The sequence below is a fragment of the Ovis canadensis genome, chromosome 14 (genome assembly GCF_042477335.2).
Source record: "Ovis canadensis isolate MfBH-ARS-UI-01 breed Bighorn chromosome 14, ARS-UI_OviCan_v2, whole genome shotgun sequence".
Taxonomy (NCBI): Eukaryota; Metazoa; Chordata; class Mammalia; order Artiodactyla; family Bovidae; genus Ovis; species Ovis canadensis.
In genome coordinates this window covers 25,041,873-25,062,008 of record NC_091258.1, presented here as the reverse complement: position 1 = coordinate 25,062,008, position 20,136 = coordinate 25,041,873, and the positions used below count along the sequence as shown (strand labels likewise).

The following is a 20,136-nucleotide window of genomic DNA, read 5'->3' as shown; positions in this document are numbered from 1 at the left end:
GAGGTGGGAGGGAGGTTCAGGAGGGAGGGGACGTATGTGTACCTATGACTGATTCGTGTTGATGAATGGCAGAAACCAATATTGGTTTGGGTTTTGGGGATATTTTGTGTTTCCATACAAATTTTAAAATGTTTTATTCTAGTTCTGTGAAGAATGCCATTGGTTATCGAGCACTTTCGAATCATGAAGGTGACTAAGTGGGTGCAGAGGCGTGTGCCATCCTGCACAGAGGAAGCCATGAGCCAAGCAAGCCGCTGTCTTCGGGCTTCTGCCTGGCTTGAGTGTCACAACTGAGGGTGGACACGCGGACACACTTCTGGGGGGTAGAGGCATGTTCTTTGCTAGTAAATAGGGTAAGTCCTCCCAGGACTAAAACTGGGACGTCTCCACTGAAATTATCCTGTGTTCAAGGGCAGAATTTGATGTGTAGTGGGGTTATCGTAAAAAGTTTCGTGTATTTTACCATAATTTTTCATTATTTTTTACTAGTGTATAGTTTTCTTTTTTATAATTTATTTTTAATTGGAGGATAATTATAATGTTGTATTGGTTTCTGCCATCCAGCAACATGAATCAGCCCCAGGTACAAACATGTCCCCTCCCTCTTAAACCTCCATCCCACCTCCCACCCCTCTAGCTGGTCACAGAGCACTGGATTTGAGCTTTCTGTGTCAAACAGCAAATTCCCATATGTAAAATAGATAGCTAGTGGGAATTTTTTTTAACTTATTAGCCAATGGGACATTTTCTTAAAATTTTGCTTATTTTTATTAAAAAGTATAGCTGACTGGCATGTTAATTTTTGCTATACAACAGAGTGATTCACTTATATGTATATTTCTTCATATTCTTGTTGAATATAGTTCATGTCATACAGCAGGACCTCGTTTATATATTCTGTATAAAAGTTTCCGTCCACTAACCGCAAACTCCATCCCTCCCTCGTCACTGCCGCCTTGGCAACCACAAGTCAGTGTGTCTGTGAGTCTCCTCCTGCTTCAGTGAGAAGTTCATTTGTGCCATATTTTAGATTTCACATATAAGTGGTATCATATGGCATTTATCTTTCTCTAACTCAGTGCAATAATCTCTAGGCCCATCCGTGTTGCTACAAATGGCCTTATTTCCTTCCTTTTCTATGACTCATGTCCCACTATGTGTGCATATATAAATGCATACATATATATCTCTCATCACACCTTCTTATCCATGCATCTGTTGGACACTTCGGTAGCTTCCATGTCTTGGCTGTTGTGAATACTGCCCTGACTATAGGGGTACGTGGATCTTTTCAAAGTATAGCTTTGTTTGCATACATGCCCAGGAGTGTTTTAAGGAACCTCCGCACTGTTCTCCCTAGTGGCCGCCCTAATGTATGTTCCCAACAGTGTAGGAGGGCTCCCTTCTCTCCATGCTGAGCAGGGTCATCTTTGACCCCCAAGGAGTACTAGGGTCAGGGGACCAGTGTCGTGGTGAGAAGCGGACACATCCTATCCAACGTCCCCGAGCCACCCCCACACGTCCCACACCCCCAGCCCACGAATGGGTAGACTGAATCAAAGGCACAATCAAAAAGTCTATTCCATCCACAGTTATTTGTGGTTTATATCTTGCCCACTTTATATAAAAAAGATTCAAGACAGTTTACAATAGGACCATTAATTTAAAAAAGATAATGAAAAGTACAAATATTTTTAAAATAGGTCAAAACCACTGAGAATGAAAGTCGTATGTTGGATGATTTAATTACAGAAATGAAAAATAAATTCAGCCCTAAGCTACCTGGCAACAAGGGCCCAAAAGGGGAGTTTCATCATCTGAAGATGGAAACACGAGCTCACCTGGGAGGGAGATGCGTGTCTGACACCAAATTCTAGGACGAACATGCCTTCTTCTAAAGAGCCAGGAGTTCTGCTTTCACTTATGAAAGGTAGGCTGGTATCCAAGTGTTTTTAAATCTTATCAACATGCTTAAAGGTAACAAGACACTTCACTGAATCAAGCACATGGAATCCTAACTCTAGCTCTAACCAAAGATAAAAACAAAAGTGGTCGTCTTTTCCAGGATTTCTCTCCTGGAAACAGCTACCTGCTAGTAAAACTGAATGCCATCAGGTAGCCCCAAAGGCTGAAAGTCATTAGCAACTAACGATGATCAGAGGGAAGCGCGGGAAAGAACGTCCTAACCGCAGGACACAGCTCAGCCTCCGGAGCGTCTGGTTGAGTGTCGATGCTTCTACCTGAGTGACAGAAGTGGGCACGGCGCTGTTCCCCGTCGGGTCCTCAGGACGCCCTTACCGAACGAAGAGCAGGGTGAAGCCCTCCACCCCCAGCCAGGGGCCTCCACATTCGACAGTAATTGTAATAATGAGATTCTAGCTGTGGGGGGTGGGTGGGGGCAGTGCCCTGGAGACTTAAACTGTGATCTGTTGGTTTTCTCTGAAGAAAGGTCTCTGATGGGAGGCACAGATCTCTGGAAACATCCGGAAGACCTGGTCTGGTGGGGGCTCCTCGGGGGCCTGCATCAAGGAGCCGGGGCCGCAGCCCTTCCCCGCTTCTTCCACCAGCTGCCGGACGTATAGCTGCTCCACCTGGGACATCAGCGCACAGGTCAGAGACGAAGCAGGGGTGGGGGCTCTCTGTGCACCCGGTCCAGAGCTGTCACCCAAAACCTCCGGGACCCCCAGAGAGCAGGCTACACCCTCCCAGCAGTGTCCCAGGCTGGTGAGCTGGGGCCCACAATTCCACCCATGGGGTTCACTTCTGACTAGAGCTCACCAGGGCTGGCAAAGCCCTCATCTATCCGCCTAGACCTTAAGAAAACTGGACTAGAAGACTCTGAAAAGGTGGTTTTGAGTTTTTAAAAAAACCAAGAGGGGAAACCATGTAGAATTTGAGAGTCCTAGAACCTAAGAATTTAGTTTAGAGGTGAAGAGTATCCTCTTGCCCACTTGGGGTCTTACCCAGGCCTGCTCACACGTGAGTCCCTGTCCCAGTGGCCCGGGCCTGCCCTGCTCTCACCTGGACAAGGATGAGCTTGGAGCGCAGCGGGGTTGTGTCTGGAAACTCCTCTCCGAAGCACAGCACCACCCTGCTGTCGGGCAGCCGGCTCTGGCTGTTGTAGAACTGCTGCAGCTCTGTGGATGCGGCAGGAGGTCGGGAGAGGCAAGGGGGTTTGGTGAAGCCCAGCCACGCACCCCCTTGGCCAGATGGAGTCAGGGCTCTTGCACCTACGCCCGCCCACCCTTCCAGGCCCCTTCTCTGGGAAGCCCCCTAGGAGGTGTCTGGCGGCTGCTGCTGCTACAGAGAGATGATCGAGGCTCTGGGGACTGGCCGGCAGCCTCAGGACCAGAGTGAGTGATCCTCCGACCTGAGCTTCCAGGAGGAGCTCCCGCAGTGGGAGCCTCACCACCCACCTCACAGGACAGCAGCAGCCCCGAGCAGCGGTCCCATGCTGTGTGCACAAGGTCAGCGTGTCTCAGGATGTAGACACAGCCCCTGGCGGCCTTGTTGCCAAGATGTGGGTTCTGACCCCACAGGCCAGAGGTGGGGCCTGAGACTGTTCCTCCCAGCTCCCCGGCGAGGGGCAGCCCACAGCAGCAGGCGAGGCTCTCAGTGCTGTGACTTGCCCTCAGCGGTGCCCCCTCCAGACGTAGGGGTCAAGAAGGAGGGGCCCGGGTGGCTCGGGGAGAACCGGCAGGGCTCAAAGGCAGGGGCACCCTGGCCCAGGCCCCTCAGCGGGCCACCCCTGGACGCGGACAGGAGGGAGGCACGTGGGCACTGACCTCGAAAGAACTGGCTGGTGTCAAAGACCCTGACCACCTCGTCACGCTCCAGCTTGTTGGGCCGGTCGCGGGCGGGCGCGGCGTTCCCGCTGTAGAAAACGCGTCCCTGGCACAGCCGCTTGACCAGCACGCCCTGCCTGCTGCTGTGCAGGAGGACGCCGCGCTCCAGGTGCCCGAACAGCTTCCGCGTCACCTGCCGCTGCCGCTCGCTGGGGATGGCGTCGGCTGGCGGGAAGCGCACCAGCTCCAGGCCCTCAGGCCCGTACAGCTTCCCGCCTGGCAGGCCAGGCTGGCCCAGCGACAGGCGGCAGCCCTCGGGGCACGTGGTGGTGGTCTGGCCCACCAGCTTGCCCCCGTAGTAGAAGCTGATGACCATCTGGGAGAAGGCTGTGGGGAGATGGGGACGGTCAGGGGCCGCGGCAGGGGGTGGGGCACCATTCCTGCTGTGCCCACCTGTCCTGAGCCTGCCTTCCCGAGAGGACAGGAGGGGGTGGCCCTCTGCACCTGGGGCCTCTTCACTTTCTGGGGAAGTTCACGCACCCCTTCTAGAAATAACGTTTTTATAAGCATGAATAAACACCAAGCATCACCAAGCAAGCTAGTGAGTCAAAGTAGTAATATTTACTATGGTGCCCCCCGACCCCCACTTGTCTCTTAACTACTGTAATTTACAAGTCGCAGCTGAGGGTCAACCATGTTGATTTCTTAGGGAAACAGCTCTGCCTCACAGGCACTGCTGCAGCATGGATCACCCCAGCACGCAGTGTTAGACTGCAACGGGTACACGTGTGTATACACATATATAAGTGTGCACATGTATGCACACACACAGCACTGCCCACACTCACAACGGAAGGGAACGCTAGACGTGATTTCCAGGCTGGGGAAAGCAAGGATGTAATCTGTTTCCTGACAAATTCACAGTTGCTTCGGGGTTGCCTGAATTTCCAGTTAAGAATCTCAAACCTTTCATCCAAACCTATTCTTGGGAACAAGTCTGAAAAGTACTCAAGGCCATGTTTCCCAAAATGTGCCACACATAAGATTACTGGGGTGGGTTTGTGGGGGAGGCGTGGAGACAGCATTTAATAAATGAAAAGATTATCCCACTTTCCACACTCTCTCAGTGTCTGGTCACCTCAGGAAGAAAACCCCAGTGTGGCGCTGATGAATCCTAACAATGCTGCCCCCCTCCCTCAGACAGAGGCCGTGAGCCATGGGGGCAGACACTGCAGGCTCTGGGCTCCGCTGAACCTGCTCTAGCCTCTGCCTTCCTACTTAAAGCAAGCAAGACTGGTTCTGTTTTACAGGCAACGATGGATGGTCTCCACTTAAGTTTAAATTGTAAAAGTGAGACTGACTGACAGAAAACACAAGACATTGTTAATAATCTAGGCAACACCCTGATGTGAAAACCGATGGCAAAGGTGGGGCCTCAAGTGACTAAGGCTGGGGCACCTCTGCAGTGGGAGTGAACAGAGCACCAGATCCTAGGGACCCCCCCCTCCCCAAAGGAACCTGCATGTTAAGACCCGTACTGTTATAATACACAGTAACACCCAGCATCTGCCACAAGAACCACACACACACTACCGACGGGCCTGGGGCCCCAGCCCCGCCGAGTGCCACCTGTGGAGCCACACCAGCCGTGAATGGCCCAACTCCACCGTGTCCCCGAATGTGTGCAGTGTACCAACCACCTGTCCCATTGTCGGGGGTGGCCCCGCAGGTGGCCACCTGCCAGGCCCGGGTGGACCCTTGCGCTGGGCTCTGCACAAGGAACCCCTGCTCAGATGGTGAGGCTGACTGCGACAGCTGCAGGCGCCATCTCCCACGCTGGAGCTCAGCAGGGACCCGGCTCACACACTGCTGGGGTCTTCGGGTGCCCTGGGCCACCTCACTTACTTGACTTTCGGGAACACTGAGCCCCCGGGGCTCTGCGCCTGCGTCCCCAGCCCACGTCTCATCCCCCTCCCCCCGCACCTCGTCTGCGTGCCCGACACTCCCTCCCTTCCAGAGCAGTGCTGACCTTTGTCCCAAGTGAACAGAACACTCCGGATCAACTGTCACCACTCTGCCCCTTGGCCTTGTTGTCACTGAGGCCTTATCGCACACCAGCGCCTCTGACCGTGTGAACATCTGCCACACAGGTGCTCCGGAGAGGCCAGGGCAGGGGAAAGGGGGTGGGGGGCCCACGAGGGCCTGAGCGAGGACATGCACCCGCCCCAGCCTTGCAGAGGGGGCCCCGAGGAGAAGCGCCTCAGCACGGCCCCCGGGGGGGGCCCACCACAGCCCGTCCCTGCTCCTGGAGGACGGCCCTGCTGGCGTCCCAGTCTGACCAGGGCGGCGGCCCAAAGACGCCAGGAGCAGGGACGCTGGGACCCGGCCACCTGACGCGGGGGCCCAGCCAGCGGTTGGGGCAGGGAGTCCCCTGCTCCGTGCCTCAGTCTCCCCGTCAGCAAAGTGGAGACAACGTCAGCGAAGTGAGAGTGTGTCTGTCTGGCACCAGTGAGCACCGTGTCAGCGGTGGCTCCATGAACTGGGATGACACGAAGCTGAGAGCCGAGTCCCATCACAGCCCTGCTCTCAGCTGCGCCAGGTGCCGTGCCCTGGCCTCACTCACCGAGTCCTCACCCTCACCCAGGACGAGGCCATCACGCCAGCCTCCAGGCGGGGGACGGGTGCAAGAGATGACGGGCTTGCCCTGACCACACGACTGCTAGATGGGGACACAGCCCCACCCTCCCTGGCAGGCCGCCCCGCGTCCGCCGCACTGTCCGCTCCAGACGTCGCCTGTGACCCCGGCCACTGCGTGGACACAGTGCACGCCGGCACACAGGCGCGTGTGGACCGCTGGTGGGGGTGGGGGTGGCCTGAACATGCATGTGCTGCCCACGTTTTGTATGGAAGGCTTCACACAGAAATCCAGACGCCTAGTCTCTAGAAAATGTGGGGGAAGCGAGCCCAGCTGTGTCTGTGTCTGCAGGGCCACCCAGAGGCGGGGGCCCCCACTCCCCACTGCGCCCTGCCCACCTCGCTCGCTGCCTCTCCCTGCAGGGCTGAGGACAGGGGACCCTTGACGACCTGTTTACCCAGCGGGGCGTGTGTGTGAACTGAGCGGAGGGACCAAAGTCCACCACCTCCGCAGGAGTGGCCGTGGGTCTCCCCGCATGCTGGACAGCTCCGGCACCAGCCGGGGCTCTTCCTCCCCAGGCTGTCTTCTCGCCCCCAGCCCTGTGCCTGTGACTCCCCGGCCCGGAAAGCACCAGTCAGCAGGCTACCCTGGACGCGGCCTCTGGTGGGCACAGATGCCCAGGTCTGAACCCCCAACCCTGCTTCCCCAGTTGTGGGACCCCTGGCAGAGGACTGAACCTCTAAGCCTGGTTCCTCCTGTGAAGCTGAGTGCTGACCACCCCCAGCTCGCAGGCCGCTGGAAACGGCGACGAGCTCTGAGGACAGGGGGTCATCTCCCTTACCCTCCTGCCTGGGGAGACCCAGCTCCACCCCCCCCACCACCAGCAACAGGGGCCAGCAAGCTGCAGTAACGCCATACCAGCCCTCGAGGCGCTGCTGAGGGGGCTGTCACGGCTGTTCCTACTTCACAGAGGAGGAGCCCAAGGCACCGACGCTTCGCTCAGTCCACCTGGGCTCACCGAGTCCCACACCCTTCCTCCTGCAGGATCCCACCTGTCGGGAGCTCTGTGGCTCCGTCCCAAGAAAAGGCCCTGAGACGTCAGCCGCTCACTCCCCAACAGTGAGGAGGAGGAGCCAGGCTCCCCACCTCCCACACCAGATCACGCTCATTCACAACCCTCGGGGTGCCCACTGATCCTGAGAGCTCTGTCTTCAAAGAACGCGCTGTCCCATCCCCCCATGCCCCCACCCTGCCCTGAACCCCCGATCCCCCCTACCTGAGTGGTGGGCGTCGTAGGTGCCGTACCCCGGCACCAGTGGCAGGCCTGCCGAAGAAAGAAAGCAGCATCAGAGGCAGCCCTGCATTCCTCCAGGTTTCTCTAAAGGCCCCGCGCGCTCCCCAGGCCCTGCCATAGGCCTCCACTGTGCTGAGTGTTCTCCCCTCCAGCACAGCGACCATGTTTCAGAAAACCAGACCTCAACCCAACTGGCGTGGAGGAAACTTCCTCTGTCCTGTGGGACTGTGGACCAGTGACACTGTGGGGCCACACTTCCTTCCCACCTGGGGGGGGTCTGCTCCTGAAACCACCCCTGGACTGCAGCCCCCCCCCCACCAGCCTGATCTCGGAGGGGAGCCTGGGGCTCAAGGGTTCCCCGGGCGTGTTGCTGCAGTCAGGGAGTCAGGGCAACACCAGGCCCTGAAGCCTGGCCACCTCTGAGGCCACTGGGCCAGCAGTCAACTCCCAGTCCACCACAGGGGACAGAAAGGTGAGGGAGGAAGCAGAGGGGCCCATGCCCGTGTGAGGAGGGTCATTTCAAGGAGCAGGACGGGGCATCAGGAGCTAACGAGAGGGCGGAGGCCTCAATCCATCCTCACAACCCAGCACATCCCCGGGTCCTGGTGTCTCCACTTTATATCCAGTAAAAGGGGGCTCGAGGCAGGAACACAGACCCCGGCACAGGCTCCAGGCTCCATGCTTCCTCCGTCTCAGACACGCTGGGTCATCCCTGACCCCGAGGCCTCAGTGTCACAGAGGCTGACCTGACAGACCTACAGCCCACGCGGCCTCCTGCCCCTCTGCCCACTCTCGCCAGGAGCCCAGTGGGGAGCACGACCTCCGACAGGAAGGACATATTGCCTTCAGGGGACGGTGGCAAGTGGGGCCTAGCTGTGGCCGGGCTCTGCCTGTGGGGTCGGAAGCCACCACAGTTCACTGGGCGCAGTCACCTTCAGGAAAATAGGAATCAGGGCTGCCCCGCTGCCCGCCCGCCCCCAGCAGCAAGGCATGAAGACCGATGGCCGTCAGGGCGCGTTGCTCCATGGCATGGGGCTCCCGCCCTCACCTGCGCTGGGCTGCTGCACCCACCAGTCCGGGAGGAGCTGGCTCCGGCAGGCCTCGGGCGGCGAGGGGCTCCTCTTCACCATCCCCATGTAGTCATCCCCGGGAGGCTGCGGGAGGAGAGCGCGGCCGTCACTGGCTTCCAGTCTCAACTAGACCCACACCATCACCTCCGTCACACGAGAGGAAGGGGAGACCCAAGACGATAAATCCACCAGGCTGAGCGATCACAGCACGTGACTGAACCACTAGCCTCTGCGGGGCCCTCACCTGTTCACTGGCCTTTTACAGGGAACTGCCTGCTGCAGCAGCCATGAGCCCAGTCACCCGATTGCCCTGACGCTCTGGGGGAGCCCGCAGCGATGCTGGGCAGTCTGCCACACTCCAGCCGCCCCCAGAGACGTGGTGGCTGTCACCTCCAGAGAGCAGGGCAGCCCAGAGGAGGCTGCACTCAGCTACCTGCATCCTCTGCCTTCAAGCTTCTCCAGAAGGTTCCATCACTGCCCTGCGGGTTCTGAGAACTGCTAGAGCACCTATACCACCTTCTACAAAAGCTGCGTGGGATTACTTTAGCTAGGCAGTGTCGGCCTTGCGATGGCCACAGCAAGAGAGCTAAGGAGCTAAAAGTAGCTACGATCAGTATTCAAAACCCATGCGTTTTGCCTAAGGAGACCCTAGGAAGCCTTTCCTTACTGTGAGCTTACAGACGATTCTAATAAGCCTGGTTAGATGGCTCTCCAGCTCCTTGAGGACTAGGAGCGGCACCCACAGGACAGGGACCAAGCCGCGTGAGTGCTGGTGGGTAATCCGTGTCATGAATCCAGCCCCTAGCAGCAACGGAAGTTGATGGTGTTTTTTTTTCCACTGCAGCCTGCCTAAAAAAGGCCAGGTGATATATGGTGCCATCCAAAATGTTCAAAACCTGACAAGTCTAGGGCTGGGGGGAACTCGGTGGATGCAGAGGCAGCTGGGCCCCAGCCCTCGGGACGAAGGACGGAATGTGAGGTGCAGGCGCTGACCCGTCCCATCCTGGCAGGAGTGACAGCCCGAGGCCCTCGGTGCCCCAGGCAAGGCACTTGGGAGGCACCGCTCTCCCCGTGACGCCCTGGACATGCCGCCCTGCTCACCTCCTTGATCAGCTCGTCGATCTCAGAGCGCCCACACTCCATCTCCACAGCCTCGCTCACACAGCCCGGGGCTGCCACACCTAATTTGCCTAGGGAAAAACAGACAAGCGCGTGACGGACAGCACCGAGGCGTCACAGCCGTCACCAAGGCCACAGGCAGCGGTTTTCTGAGGAAACAGAAGTCAGTCTGTGTCTTCCCTGGTTTGGGAAAGGCCGAGTGCTGGTCTCCCCATGCTGCTCATCATCTAACCAGCAAGGTCGAGGAGCAGCTAGCCGCTGCTGTGCCCAGCGCCCCGAGGGCCGAGGCAGGGCTTCGGTCTCTTCCTTCTGTCTGCCAAGGTCTAAAGTGAGCTCGTGTCTGCTTTGCTCCACACTCAGCAGGGCTCACAGTTACAAGCTGGGGCATCTGAAGACATGCAAAGATTTCCTGGCAAATGTGTGTGCCGGTTGGCGTCTTTTTTTAAAGTCAATGGGCAGGAAATCCCTTTTTGGCCTTTCCAAATATACACGTGTGCATCAGTGGGCACACACGCAGAGCACCATAGGCTCGAGGGTGCCCAGGCTGGAACCCGCCCACAGCAGGGACCGTCCACAGGCGCACCAGTGTTCCCATGACAACCACTCTGGACCTGGCTGGTTTCTCCCTCCATCACCAGGCCGCTTCCTGGGCCAGAAACTCGCCTCATTATACCTGTCCAACGTATTATGACCAACATACACTGGTTTGCTGGACTTCGTCAGTCCTCATCATCTGGAGAATCAACCCACCATTTCACCCGGGGTGAACTTTTTTGAGTCCATTTTGACAGATTCGGGAATTCGCCTGGAAGCTGCTGATGGGGAAAGCGGGGGGGGCGGGGGGGGGGGGGTTGGGGGGGCAGGTGGGGCGCCCCCAGGGCAGCCAGGAGAGGGCGCCCACCTGGACATTATGCAAACGCATGGCTCCCCAGCCCCCGGGAACCCTGCTTCTGCAACACCCACCCTGCAGGGGATGCTGGCTGCGCTCTGGGCTATAAACACAGCAGGGTCACCTGCCTGGTCAAGCCTGGCTGACCCTGGGGGCGGGGGATTAGAGAAACTTCCCTATTCCTTCAAGTCACAGTTTTCTCCGTGATGATGAGAAATGATACAAAACTGATAAGTAAACTGGGAAGAGAGCCTCCCAGAGTCTTCGCTGAGAGGCGTCCCCCTGAGGGGTGGCCAGCAGATCCCCCAGGGGAAGGCCAGTCTGTCTCACTGACTGCTGATTATCGATGAGGGTTCAGACTCAGTAGAGCTGGGTGTTAATTTACAGACAACTAAGCTACAAATTTTGGGGGCTCCAAAATCACTGCAGATGGTGACTGCAGCCATGAAATTAAAAGATGCTTACTCCTTGGAAGAAAAGTTATGACCAGCCTAGATAGCATATTGAAAAGCAGAGACATTACTTTGCCAACAAAGATCCATCTAATCAAGGCTATGGTTTTTCTAGTAGTCACGTGCGGATGTGAGAGTTGGACTGTGAAGAAAGTTGGGGCCGAAGAATTGATGCTTTTGAACTGTGGTGTTGGAGAAGACTCTTGAGAGTCCCTTGGACTGCAAGGAGATCCAACCAGTCCATTCTGAAGGAGATCAGCCCTGGGATTTCTTTGGAAGGAATGATGCTAAAGCTGAAACTCCAGTACTTTGACCACCTCATGCGAAGAGCTGACTCACTGGAAAAGACTGATGCTGGGAGGGATTGGGGGCAGGAGGAGAAGGGGATGACAGAGGATGAGATGGCTGGATGGCATCACTGACTCGATGGACATGAGTCTGAGTGAACTCCAGGAATTGGTGATGGACAGGGAGGCCTGGCGTGCTGCGATTCATGGGGTCGCAAAGAGTTGGACACAACTGAGCGACTGAACTGAAGTGAAGCTACAAATGATCAGTAGAAGAGATCACCCCCAACTGTGGCCCGGCAGGACAGGTGGTTTCAGCTCAGCCTCCTGCCACTGACTGTGGCCCGCAGCATTGCATGTTGTCCAGCAAGACTTCTGGCCACGCAGGCGCCCTCATTAACTGGCTCAGAACCTCCTCGACCCAGGCTCACCACATACTGGGTTGGCCAAAAAGTTCATTTGGGCTTTTCCATAGGATCTCGTAGGGAAACCCAAAAGAAATTTTTGCTCAAACCGGTGTTTGTGACAGTCCCAATTTTTAACTTTGCAAAAACTACACGTCAACATCATTTTCAACCTCCCTGCAGTGCTAAGAGCTCCCTCAGAAATTCTGAATTTCTGCCCAGCCCTAGGCAGTTTGAGAGTTCAACTTCTTCCCAGCTGGCATGACTGGACGACTAAGTGGCTAAGGACAAACGGATGCTGTGCGAAGACTAACTGCAATGTCAGAGGCAAAGAAAATCGGGATTAGAAGAAGATTTTAAACCCGGGATGGTAATGAGGCTTCATCCCGCTGGGCCGGCTCTGACCTGGAGCACCCACAGAGCACAGCACCGTGAAAACGACGGAGGCCAGACAGGAGAGCCACACCTGGATGGACTAGTGATGTCTGCCCAGGGCAGCGCGTGGGAAGCAGGACTGTGTTCTGAGGCTGGCTTCCGTTATTCTGCTGTAATCGCCTCACAGTTGCTTTCTTGGGGATTTACAGTGGGAGGAGACTGTGGGAATTATCACATCCTGCAGTTCCCAATTGGCCAGCAGGACCCAGCATCTAGAAGCCGATCCAGTCTCCAGCCCTGAAGTCAGCAGTGTGCCACACGCAAATTCATCCCAGAACCTTGCCCCCAACCCCTATCAGCCATCCCTTCTCTGTCCACCTTCCTCTCTCCTAGCCCGCTCTGCGGGCTGCTGGGGAACAGAAGGGATCCCTCATCCACACCATCGGGGGAGCCTTGCTCCCATCCAGGCTGGTTGCTGGGCCCCAGGGAGGCCCCAGCACGTGCTCCTGGTCCTACAGGCAGCGAGCCCCTCACCAGCGGCTGCCCCATCTCCCCGCCGCCTCTCACCCACCATGAGGCTGCCCCGTCAGTTGGCAGATGTTGGGTGAGGTCAGTGGAAAGAGACCTTGGCCTCTGCTAACACAAGAGGGAGAGCTTTGTTTAGCTGGACCCCGTGGGCGGCCACTCAGATCCCAGACCCAGGCGGCCTCTGTCGGGCCGAGTGCCCATAAAGAAAGTACACTTACATTTCTGCTCCTCCTCGGGGACGATGCGGTAAACTTTATACGGCTCAGAGATGTCCAGCTGGGACCGGTCTGTCACTTCCTCAAAATCTGGGCTCTTGTTCAAAGCGCAGCGTAGCCTCGTCTTCCACGTGGCTGGCTCGGCCTTGTCCCCTTCCTTAAACTTCCCTTTAAAAACGGCCCAGGCCTGAAGGAAGAAAAGAAACACATGAAGCAGGCAGCTGGCCCCAGGACGGCACACCCAGGACCACAGGCAGGACCTGCTCTGCCCACCCCCCCGGAGTCCTCCTTAGCCAGCCACGCTCAGCCCAGGAATTTCAGGGCTCAGAGACCCCAGTCGGACCGCTTGCTTTGACAGAAGTGAGAAGACACACACACACACGGCTTGGCTCTGCCTTCTGCACAGAAGTGAGGAGAGACACACACACACACGCAGCGTGGCCCTGCCTCCCGCGTACCCTCTCCCGGACCCAAGGGTAACAGCACACAGAGGAAGCTGCAGTTGCCTGGAGTTCCACTAGAATGTTCAAAACAAAAAAGAATTTAGTTGCTTTTTCAAATCACCCTTGAGCTCAAACTCAGCCTGAAAAGGGAACATCTGCCAAGAAGCCAGAATGTGCCCTGCTACTTGTGACAGAAATGTGGTTCTGCATTTTGGCCTTCGGTCTAAACCTCCCTGCCCCCTCTCTCTCCCCTTCCACTCCCCAGGGTACTGTTTAAGATGCAAAGAAGTGTTTTCCCTCTCTGTGGGTTTCTTCACAGCTCTGTCTTCTGACCTCTCCAAACCTTAGAATCTCAACTGAGACCAGAAATTTGAAGTTGGAAACTTTAAGTCAAAATGTAAACTGGAGCAGTATTTAAAAAAAAAAAAAAAATTAGCATGCGGATGGGCAAGTTTTCAGATCTCAAAATTGGAATACAAACACACTGGAAGCTCACTACTGTCAGGGGAAAGTAACACTTGGCGTCAGGCAAAATCAGACATCCTTCCCGCCTGAAGGGAGAGATCAGGGAGGACTCTCCGCTCCTACTCGGGAGAACATAATCCTGAGAGCTCGCTTTCCCAAGGTGATCCGGTCTGGAAACCAGCTGTTATGACTTCCAAGGAATTTCAAGCCAGCAAGCAGCAGGTGTTTCCGACCTCAATGCACACCCAGTTCCCGGGGAAACTCGTTCCGATGCGGATTCCGGGGCCTGCCCGTCCATAGTCTCCTTGGCTGTGTGGGTTACCTCTGGGAACCTGCATCTTTAGCCAGCGTCCCAGGGATTCTGACTTAGGCAGCTAGGAAGCCACACTTCCAGAAACCCCTTAGCACCCCTGAGTCACATCCTCATTTAAAACAGTCTTAGACTTTTCCCTTGTGGTCAGGGCCTGCACTGTCTCCCTGCTGATGCCCTGAGTGCGGGGTTTGCAGCCCTGCCCCTGGGGAGAGACCGAACGAGCACCCCGCATCCTACTAGAGAGCGTGAGCAGTCCCTCCCTCCTCTCAGACACACAGGACTCCCCTCTAGAAGCCTCTGTGAAAGTAAACGGTTTCCAATCCTTTATTAACTGGATCACAATGCACTGATTTTTTTTTTTCATGGAAATTGAAGAGTAAACTCTGCACATGCTGAACAGTAACTTCAAATTCATACTATGTCACGTCCGAGTTTCTCCACCTGGCACTACTGACATGGGATCACTCTTCATGGCGGGGTGTCCTGGGCTTGTGGGGACGTCCCGCAGCACCCCGGCCTCCTCCAAGCCAGCAGCAGCCCTGCTCCCCGCTGTGACACCCAAACGTCTCCAGACACTGCCGCGTGTCCCCAGGGAAATAACATTGCGCCTCACAGACGGCCTCATTTGAGAACCACTGAGCTGGTTAATCCACATCACAAATGGGGCTGGAAGAGCGTGGATTTGGGGACCATATCAGGACAGCTGGGGTGTATCCAGAGCAGCAGAGCCTGCAGGGCGCTGTGGTGGGCGCTCACCCCCATGGGAAATCCAGGACACCCACAGAGCAAAGCAGGGACCCCCGAGTCAGGACAAGCACTGGGCTGGCATCAGGTGCCAGCCTGTCCTGAGCCCTCTCTGCCTGCAAAGTGCCACCCACCTCAGCTGGGTGACCTCTCAGGACATGAGACAGAACAGTGATCTGAGGCCCGACAACAGCAGCCACGCAGCGGCTCAGCACTGAGGTCTGCGGAGCCGAGGTCTCCTCTCCTCCCTGTGCTCATCGGCAGCCAGCGCTAAACCCAGCACCACCAGTTCCCCCCAGTTTCACACACTGTCTCAGAGAACAGACGTGTGGGTGCCAAGGGGGACCAGACAGAGCGGGTGACTGGGAGGCTGGGCTGAGCAGACGCGAGCTACAACAGACAGGACGGATGAACAACAAGCTCCTCCCGTAGAGCACGGGGAACTCGACATCCTGAGACAAGCCTTAATGGGAGAGAATACGAAGAAGCACGTATATACACATGTAACTTAGTCACGCTGCTGCACAGTGGAAAGTGACAGAACACCGTGACTCGACTTCAGTAAGACTTAAAAGAAAAGCCACATCATGGTCTCGTCTCATCTTGTGCTATAAAAATCAAATATGATTGGTTTTTTTTTTTCTCAAAGGCCTACTGAATTTGAAACACCTGCTACTACGTGGGTTCTAACTTATGCAGGCCTGTCACAAAGCCTGGTCAATGGCAGAAGAATTAGTGAATCACAACCCTCAATTCTGGACATGAGAATTTGAGCACACTCCAGGAGGTGGTAAAGGACAGGGAGGCCCAGCATGCTGCAGTCCATGGGGTCGCAAAGACTCAGATGTGACTGAGCGACTAAACCACCACCACCCCCAGTTAACTAGATCTTCCCCCTCAACTTTATGAAAAGAAGGCAAAAATGCCTTCTTAAAAGTAAGTATGACCTGCCAGCAGGGCCTCATCGGTACAGTCAGGGATGGTGGAAAGTGAGCTGAGGCCGCTCACTCTCCCGTCTCTGGTCCACACCACGAGGCTGAGCTCAGAACGATACCGGGAGACAATGAGGGATCCTCTGGTATAAGTGGCTTCTTATGACCTGTGACTAAGACCAGAATGCAGGCTCATTTTTCCTCTTAACTCATAATAAATGTTTGAAACAAAAGGTTCTCTACTTAAGCAGATAACTCCCAGGATGGCTCAAGGCCTGACTGTTGGCTTCTTCCAACAGCAAAGTTCTGCTCGGGGACCTGGCAGAAAAGGCCCCTCAGAGGATGAACTGAACACAAGTCGGGGACGGGCCAGACAGGTCCCTCCACCATCTTGCACTCCCCAGCCTGGGCCATCACCCTCCAGGGGGCCGCCCGGCTCTGGGTGGGCACCCGGCTCCCTCCTGTCCCCATTCCGGCAGAGATTGTAGACTCATCTCAGATTGCCACACTGAGCGACTGCGTAATCAACGGAAACATTGGGAATCTTACACATTTTTCTCAACGCTGTTGAAACGGCTATGAAGAGCATTGCACAAGACGTATAAATCTGGGGCTAGATTTCATTACTCCCCGGAGCAGAGCTCACGCAGGGAGCAGGGTGAAGCCAGAGGCCTGCATCCCTGCAACAAGCCACAAGCTGGACTGTGCAGCCACTGGTCCCAGCCCCACTGGCTTCCCGAGGTGGTCTGACTGATGGTCAGCCAGCAACTGTGCCCTCAGCCCCCCATGCCTTCACTTCAACCTGTTTGTCCTGGTCTCAGTCAGCTCCTAGCAGGGTTCTCAATGGAGAGGGAGAGTATGCCCGCTGGGGGGGCACCTGGCAATGCCAGGGGCCTGTCTGGTTGTCATGGCGGGGTGGGGATGCTACTGGCATCTGGCCGGCGAAGGCCAGGGTGCTGCTGACCCCCTTAGGTGCACAAGACAGACCCACACAAGCAATGAACTAGCCCCAGGTGCCACGGTGCCAAAGCCCTGGCTCGTAGCCATCTGTGATTCAGAACTCCCACCCGACTGGCTGGACCAGGGACAGTGGGCAGTATTAAAATTCAGACGGTGCCATTCCCAAGGATGTTCACTGTGACACCAAAGCCAAAACCTTCTCTGAGAAAAGCACCCACACCACCACCAAGAAGACGCGAGGCAGGAGCAGCACCCAGGCTCCCAACCCGGGTCCCTGGGGGTCCAAACCTCCAGGGGCCCTGAAGGTGAGCGCACAGTGCCCACATGCGCCCACTTTTGTTGGAGGGGCCAGCAACTGGCATCAGACCACCAAAGAGCTCTGACCTGGAAGAGAACCGCTAAGACGCACAGCGCCCCCGCAGACACCAAGCGGAGCCATGAAGGACTGAAATGCCTCCTGAACCCGCGATGACCCACTGGTGCTCTGCTCTGGGCCCGAGGCGTGATCTCTTATTTTGGTTGTCAGGGACACTCATTCTCGGCAAGAGTCCAGGGCTGCCCTGGGGTCCTACAGGCCCTTTCTCCCGTCACCCACGCCCATGGGGGTCTGGCTCTGGCCCTCCCCGCTCCTCTGCACTCACTCACCCTCCCCTCCCCGACTGCCCCAAATGTCCACAGCCACACAGGGCAGCAGTCTATAACCTGGATTTTGAGTCGGTATAAGTCTGTCTGCAAACAGGGAGGCCTGGGTGCACCTTGGCCTGGGCTCCAAATCTCCTGGGGTTGGGGGAGAATGGAGCCTGCACTTCTGGATCCTCAGAGAAGCCCACGGGTGACCCTGACGACCTGGCTGGGCCTAGATCTAGGTGGATCTAGGCCTGGATCTAGGTGATGGATACGGCCGGGGCTTGGGAGTCTGGGTTCAAATGCTGGCTCCATCATCTAGGAGCGGGGAGGCCTTGGACAAGTCACTCCTCCTCGTGGAGCCTTCACAGAGCAAGCACAGGAACAGCGCCAAGCGCACAGGAGCATGTGACGGGAAACAGCACGTGAGCCACGCCTGGCGCAGGACGAAGGCTCAGCGCGGTGCTGCCGACACGTACCATGGAACTAACCAGCAGGTCACTCCAGGCTCAGGGGAACAGACGGTTCTCAAGGGAAGCGGGCTATTTTTAGACATCTGCTGCAGGTTCAGGACACCCACATGACCTGCCCCGGAAGTCAGGACAGATGGTGTCTCTCATCTAAGCTGACCCTCCACTGCCAAGCAGAAGTAGAAACTTCTTCGTGAAAGAATGAAGAATTAAACCTTTCCTAGAACTGTAAGTGGAGTTTAGGTGCCAGACCACGGGGGAAAGGTCTTAGTCTGAAAGAAGTACATCCCCTCTGAGTTTGCAAATCCTCATGCAAAAGTTTCCCTGGTGGCTCAATCAGTAAAGAACCCGCCTGCAGTTCGAGAGAGCCAGGTTCAATCCCCAGGTCAGGAAGCCCCTGGAGCGAGGAACAGCAACCCACTCCAGCATTCCTGCCTGGGAAATCTCATGGACGGAGAAGCCTGGTGGGCTACAGTCCATGGGGTTGCAAGAGTCAGACAGGACTTTAGCGACTAAATCACCATGCAAAAGCAATGGCAGCACAGAAAAAAGTGCCCTTGGTTTCTTATAGGAAAATGCCAGCTATAGAGAACTGACCTTGAAAGTGGTTAAATCATACAACAGACGTGAAGGCACCTACTACTGTGTTTTTTCTGAGACATGTTCAACACGCAATCAATTTTTGTTTTAAGAAACTGGAGCGGGACTTCCCTTGTGGTCCAATGGTTAAGAATCTGCCTTGCAATTAGGGGACATGGGTTTGATCCCTGGTCAGGGAACTAAGACCTCACCTGCTGCAGGGGCAAATAAGTCTGCACACCACAACCAGAGTGGGTGTGCCGCGATCAAAGACCTTGCCTGCTGCAACCTGATGCAGCCAAATAAATATCTTTAAAAAAAAAAAAAAAACTGGATTCATTTTCAAGGGAAACATCAATCGCTCGACAGCTCTGCCCCCAGCCCCCAGGGGCCAGGTCTCTACCTTGAAGATGGAGGCGTCCACTTCCTGGTTGTAGTCCTGCTTGCCAGCGTGTTTCCAGGGGATCCGGAACATGGTCTTCTCGTCATTCTCCCAGATCAGCCCCGGGTACATGGTGCTGTCGATCTGCTCAATCAGCCACTGCCGCAGCCGCCGGCCACCATTCCGGTCACACATCCTTGGGAAGAGAAAACACATCCTGTGAAACTTACAAGCACAGTCTCGTTATTCACAGCACTCCAGGTACTCAACTGCCAGGAGCCGCTAACAGTAAAGTCAAAGGATCTCAACACAGGTGGGGCTCGGGGAAACCCAAGGATCCAGGAACTCGGGCCACGACAACACGCCTGCCTCCAGGACCTCCGACCCCAGCGGAAACCGAAAGCTCCCTGGGAAGTCTGCAGCCGCGCCTTGGCCAGATGTGGGACCTAGCCAAGCTCCGGCTGCGCTCGCCCCGGCTCTCACCCTGCTCTGCTTCACGCAGACAGCTGTACCTGAGGGCATCACTCATCACTCCATCTTTAGCACATGGTGGGGGAAATCACTTTCACCTCTTCAGGCTCCCTCAGTGAGCAGTCCACCACTCTGAGAGCCAATTCTACTACTTAATGCTCGGCTGGAACAGCGTGCGTAAGCAAATGTCACATCTGTGCTCTTGGAGAAAGAGAAGTCCACAAGGGTGCCCGTCCCATCTAGAGTGCCCTTCACGGCTGCTCTGGGAAGGGGACAGGGCTGGGGTCCCATTTGAGTCCCACCACCTGTCAGCTGGGTGACCCTGAATCGTCACCAATGCTGATGCACGAGGTTAACCTCGGGCACCTGGCGTCACCGTAGTGGGGACTCAGGGGACCCGTGGACAGCCGCCCACACAGCACCTGGCCCTTAAACAAGTGTCACTTAACAGGACAGCTTGTATTACTGTCCCAACTTTCTTTCTTGGAACTCATGACCAACTGGGGCCTCGCCACCCAGGGCGCCCAGAGACGTGGTGGGGAGGAAGATTCCTGCAGAGTGGGCAGCTTCCTGATGGCACAGAGAGAGAGAGCAGCCCTGCCATGCCGACTCACAGCCCACAGTTACAAGAACAGGCTGGAAATCCCCCAGGCTGTTGGACAGACGCCCACCCAAAAAAAAAAAAAAAAAAGCCCAGCAT

At 56.1% G+C, this 20,136-nt stretch overlaps 1 protein-coding gene across 7 annotated transcripts in view; it reads right to left on the bottom strand.

The window, feature by feature from the left end:
* Positions 1 to 1,595: 1,595 nt before the first annotated feature.
* IRF8 (interferon regulatory factor 8) overlaps positions 1,596 to 20,136 on the bottom strand; it is a 48,993-nt gene continuing 30,452 nt past the window's right edge. For 6 of the 7 annotated variants that reach the window (XM_069552615.1, XM_069552613.1, XM_069552612.1 and 3 more), the window contains 8 exons: positions 18,987 to 19,161; positions 13,057 to 13,240; positions 9,886 to 9,974; positions 8,763 to 8,868; positions 7,697 to 7,744; positions 3,786 to 4,172; positions 3,022 to 3,137; positions 1,596 to 2,591 (listed from right to left, as the gene is read on the bottom strand). In XM_069552615.1, the coding sequence (XP_069408716.1) occupies positions 2,415 to 2,591; positions 3,022 to 3,137; positions 3,786 to 4,172; positions 7,697 to 7,744; positions 8,763 to 8,868; positions 9,886 to 9,974; positions 13,057 to 13,240; positions 18,987 to 19,160 (1,281 nt within the window). In that variant the 5' untranslated portion in view covers position 19,161 and the 3' untranslated portion in view covers positions 1,596 to 2,414. Of the gene's footprint in view, positions 2,592 to 3,021; positions 3,138 to 3,528; positions 4,173 to 7,696; positions 7,745 to 8,762; positions 8,869 to 9,885; positions 9,975 to 13,056; positions 13,241 to 18,986; positions 19,162 to 20,136 lie in introns of those variants that run through there. The other variant, XM_069552617.1, reaches the window with a different exon arrangement.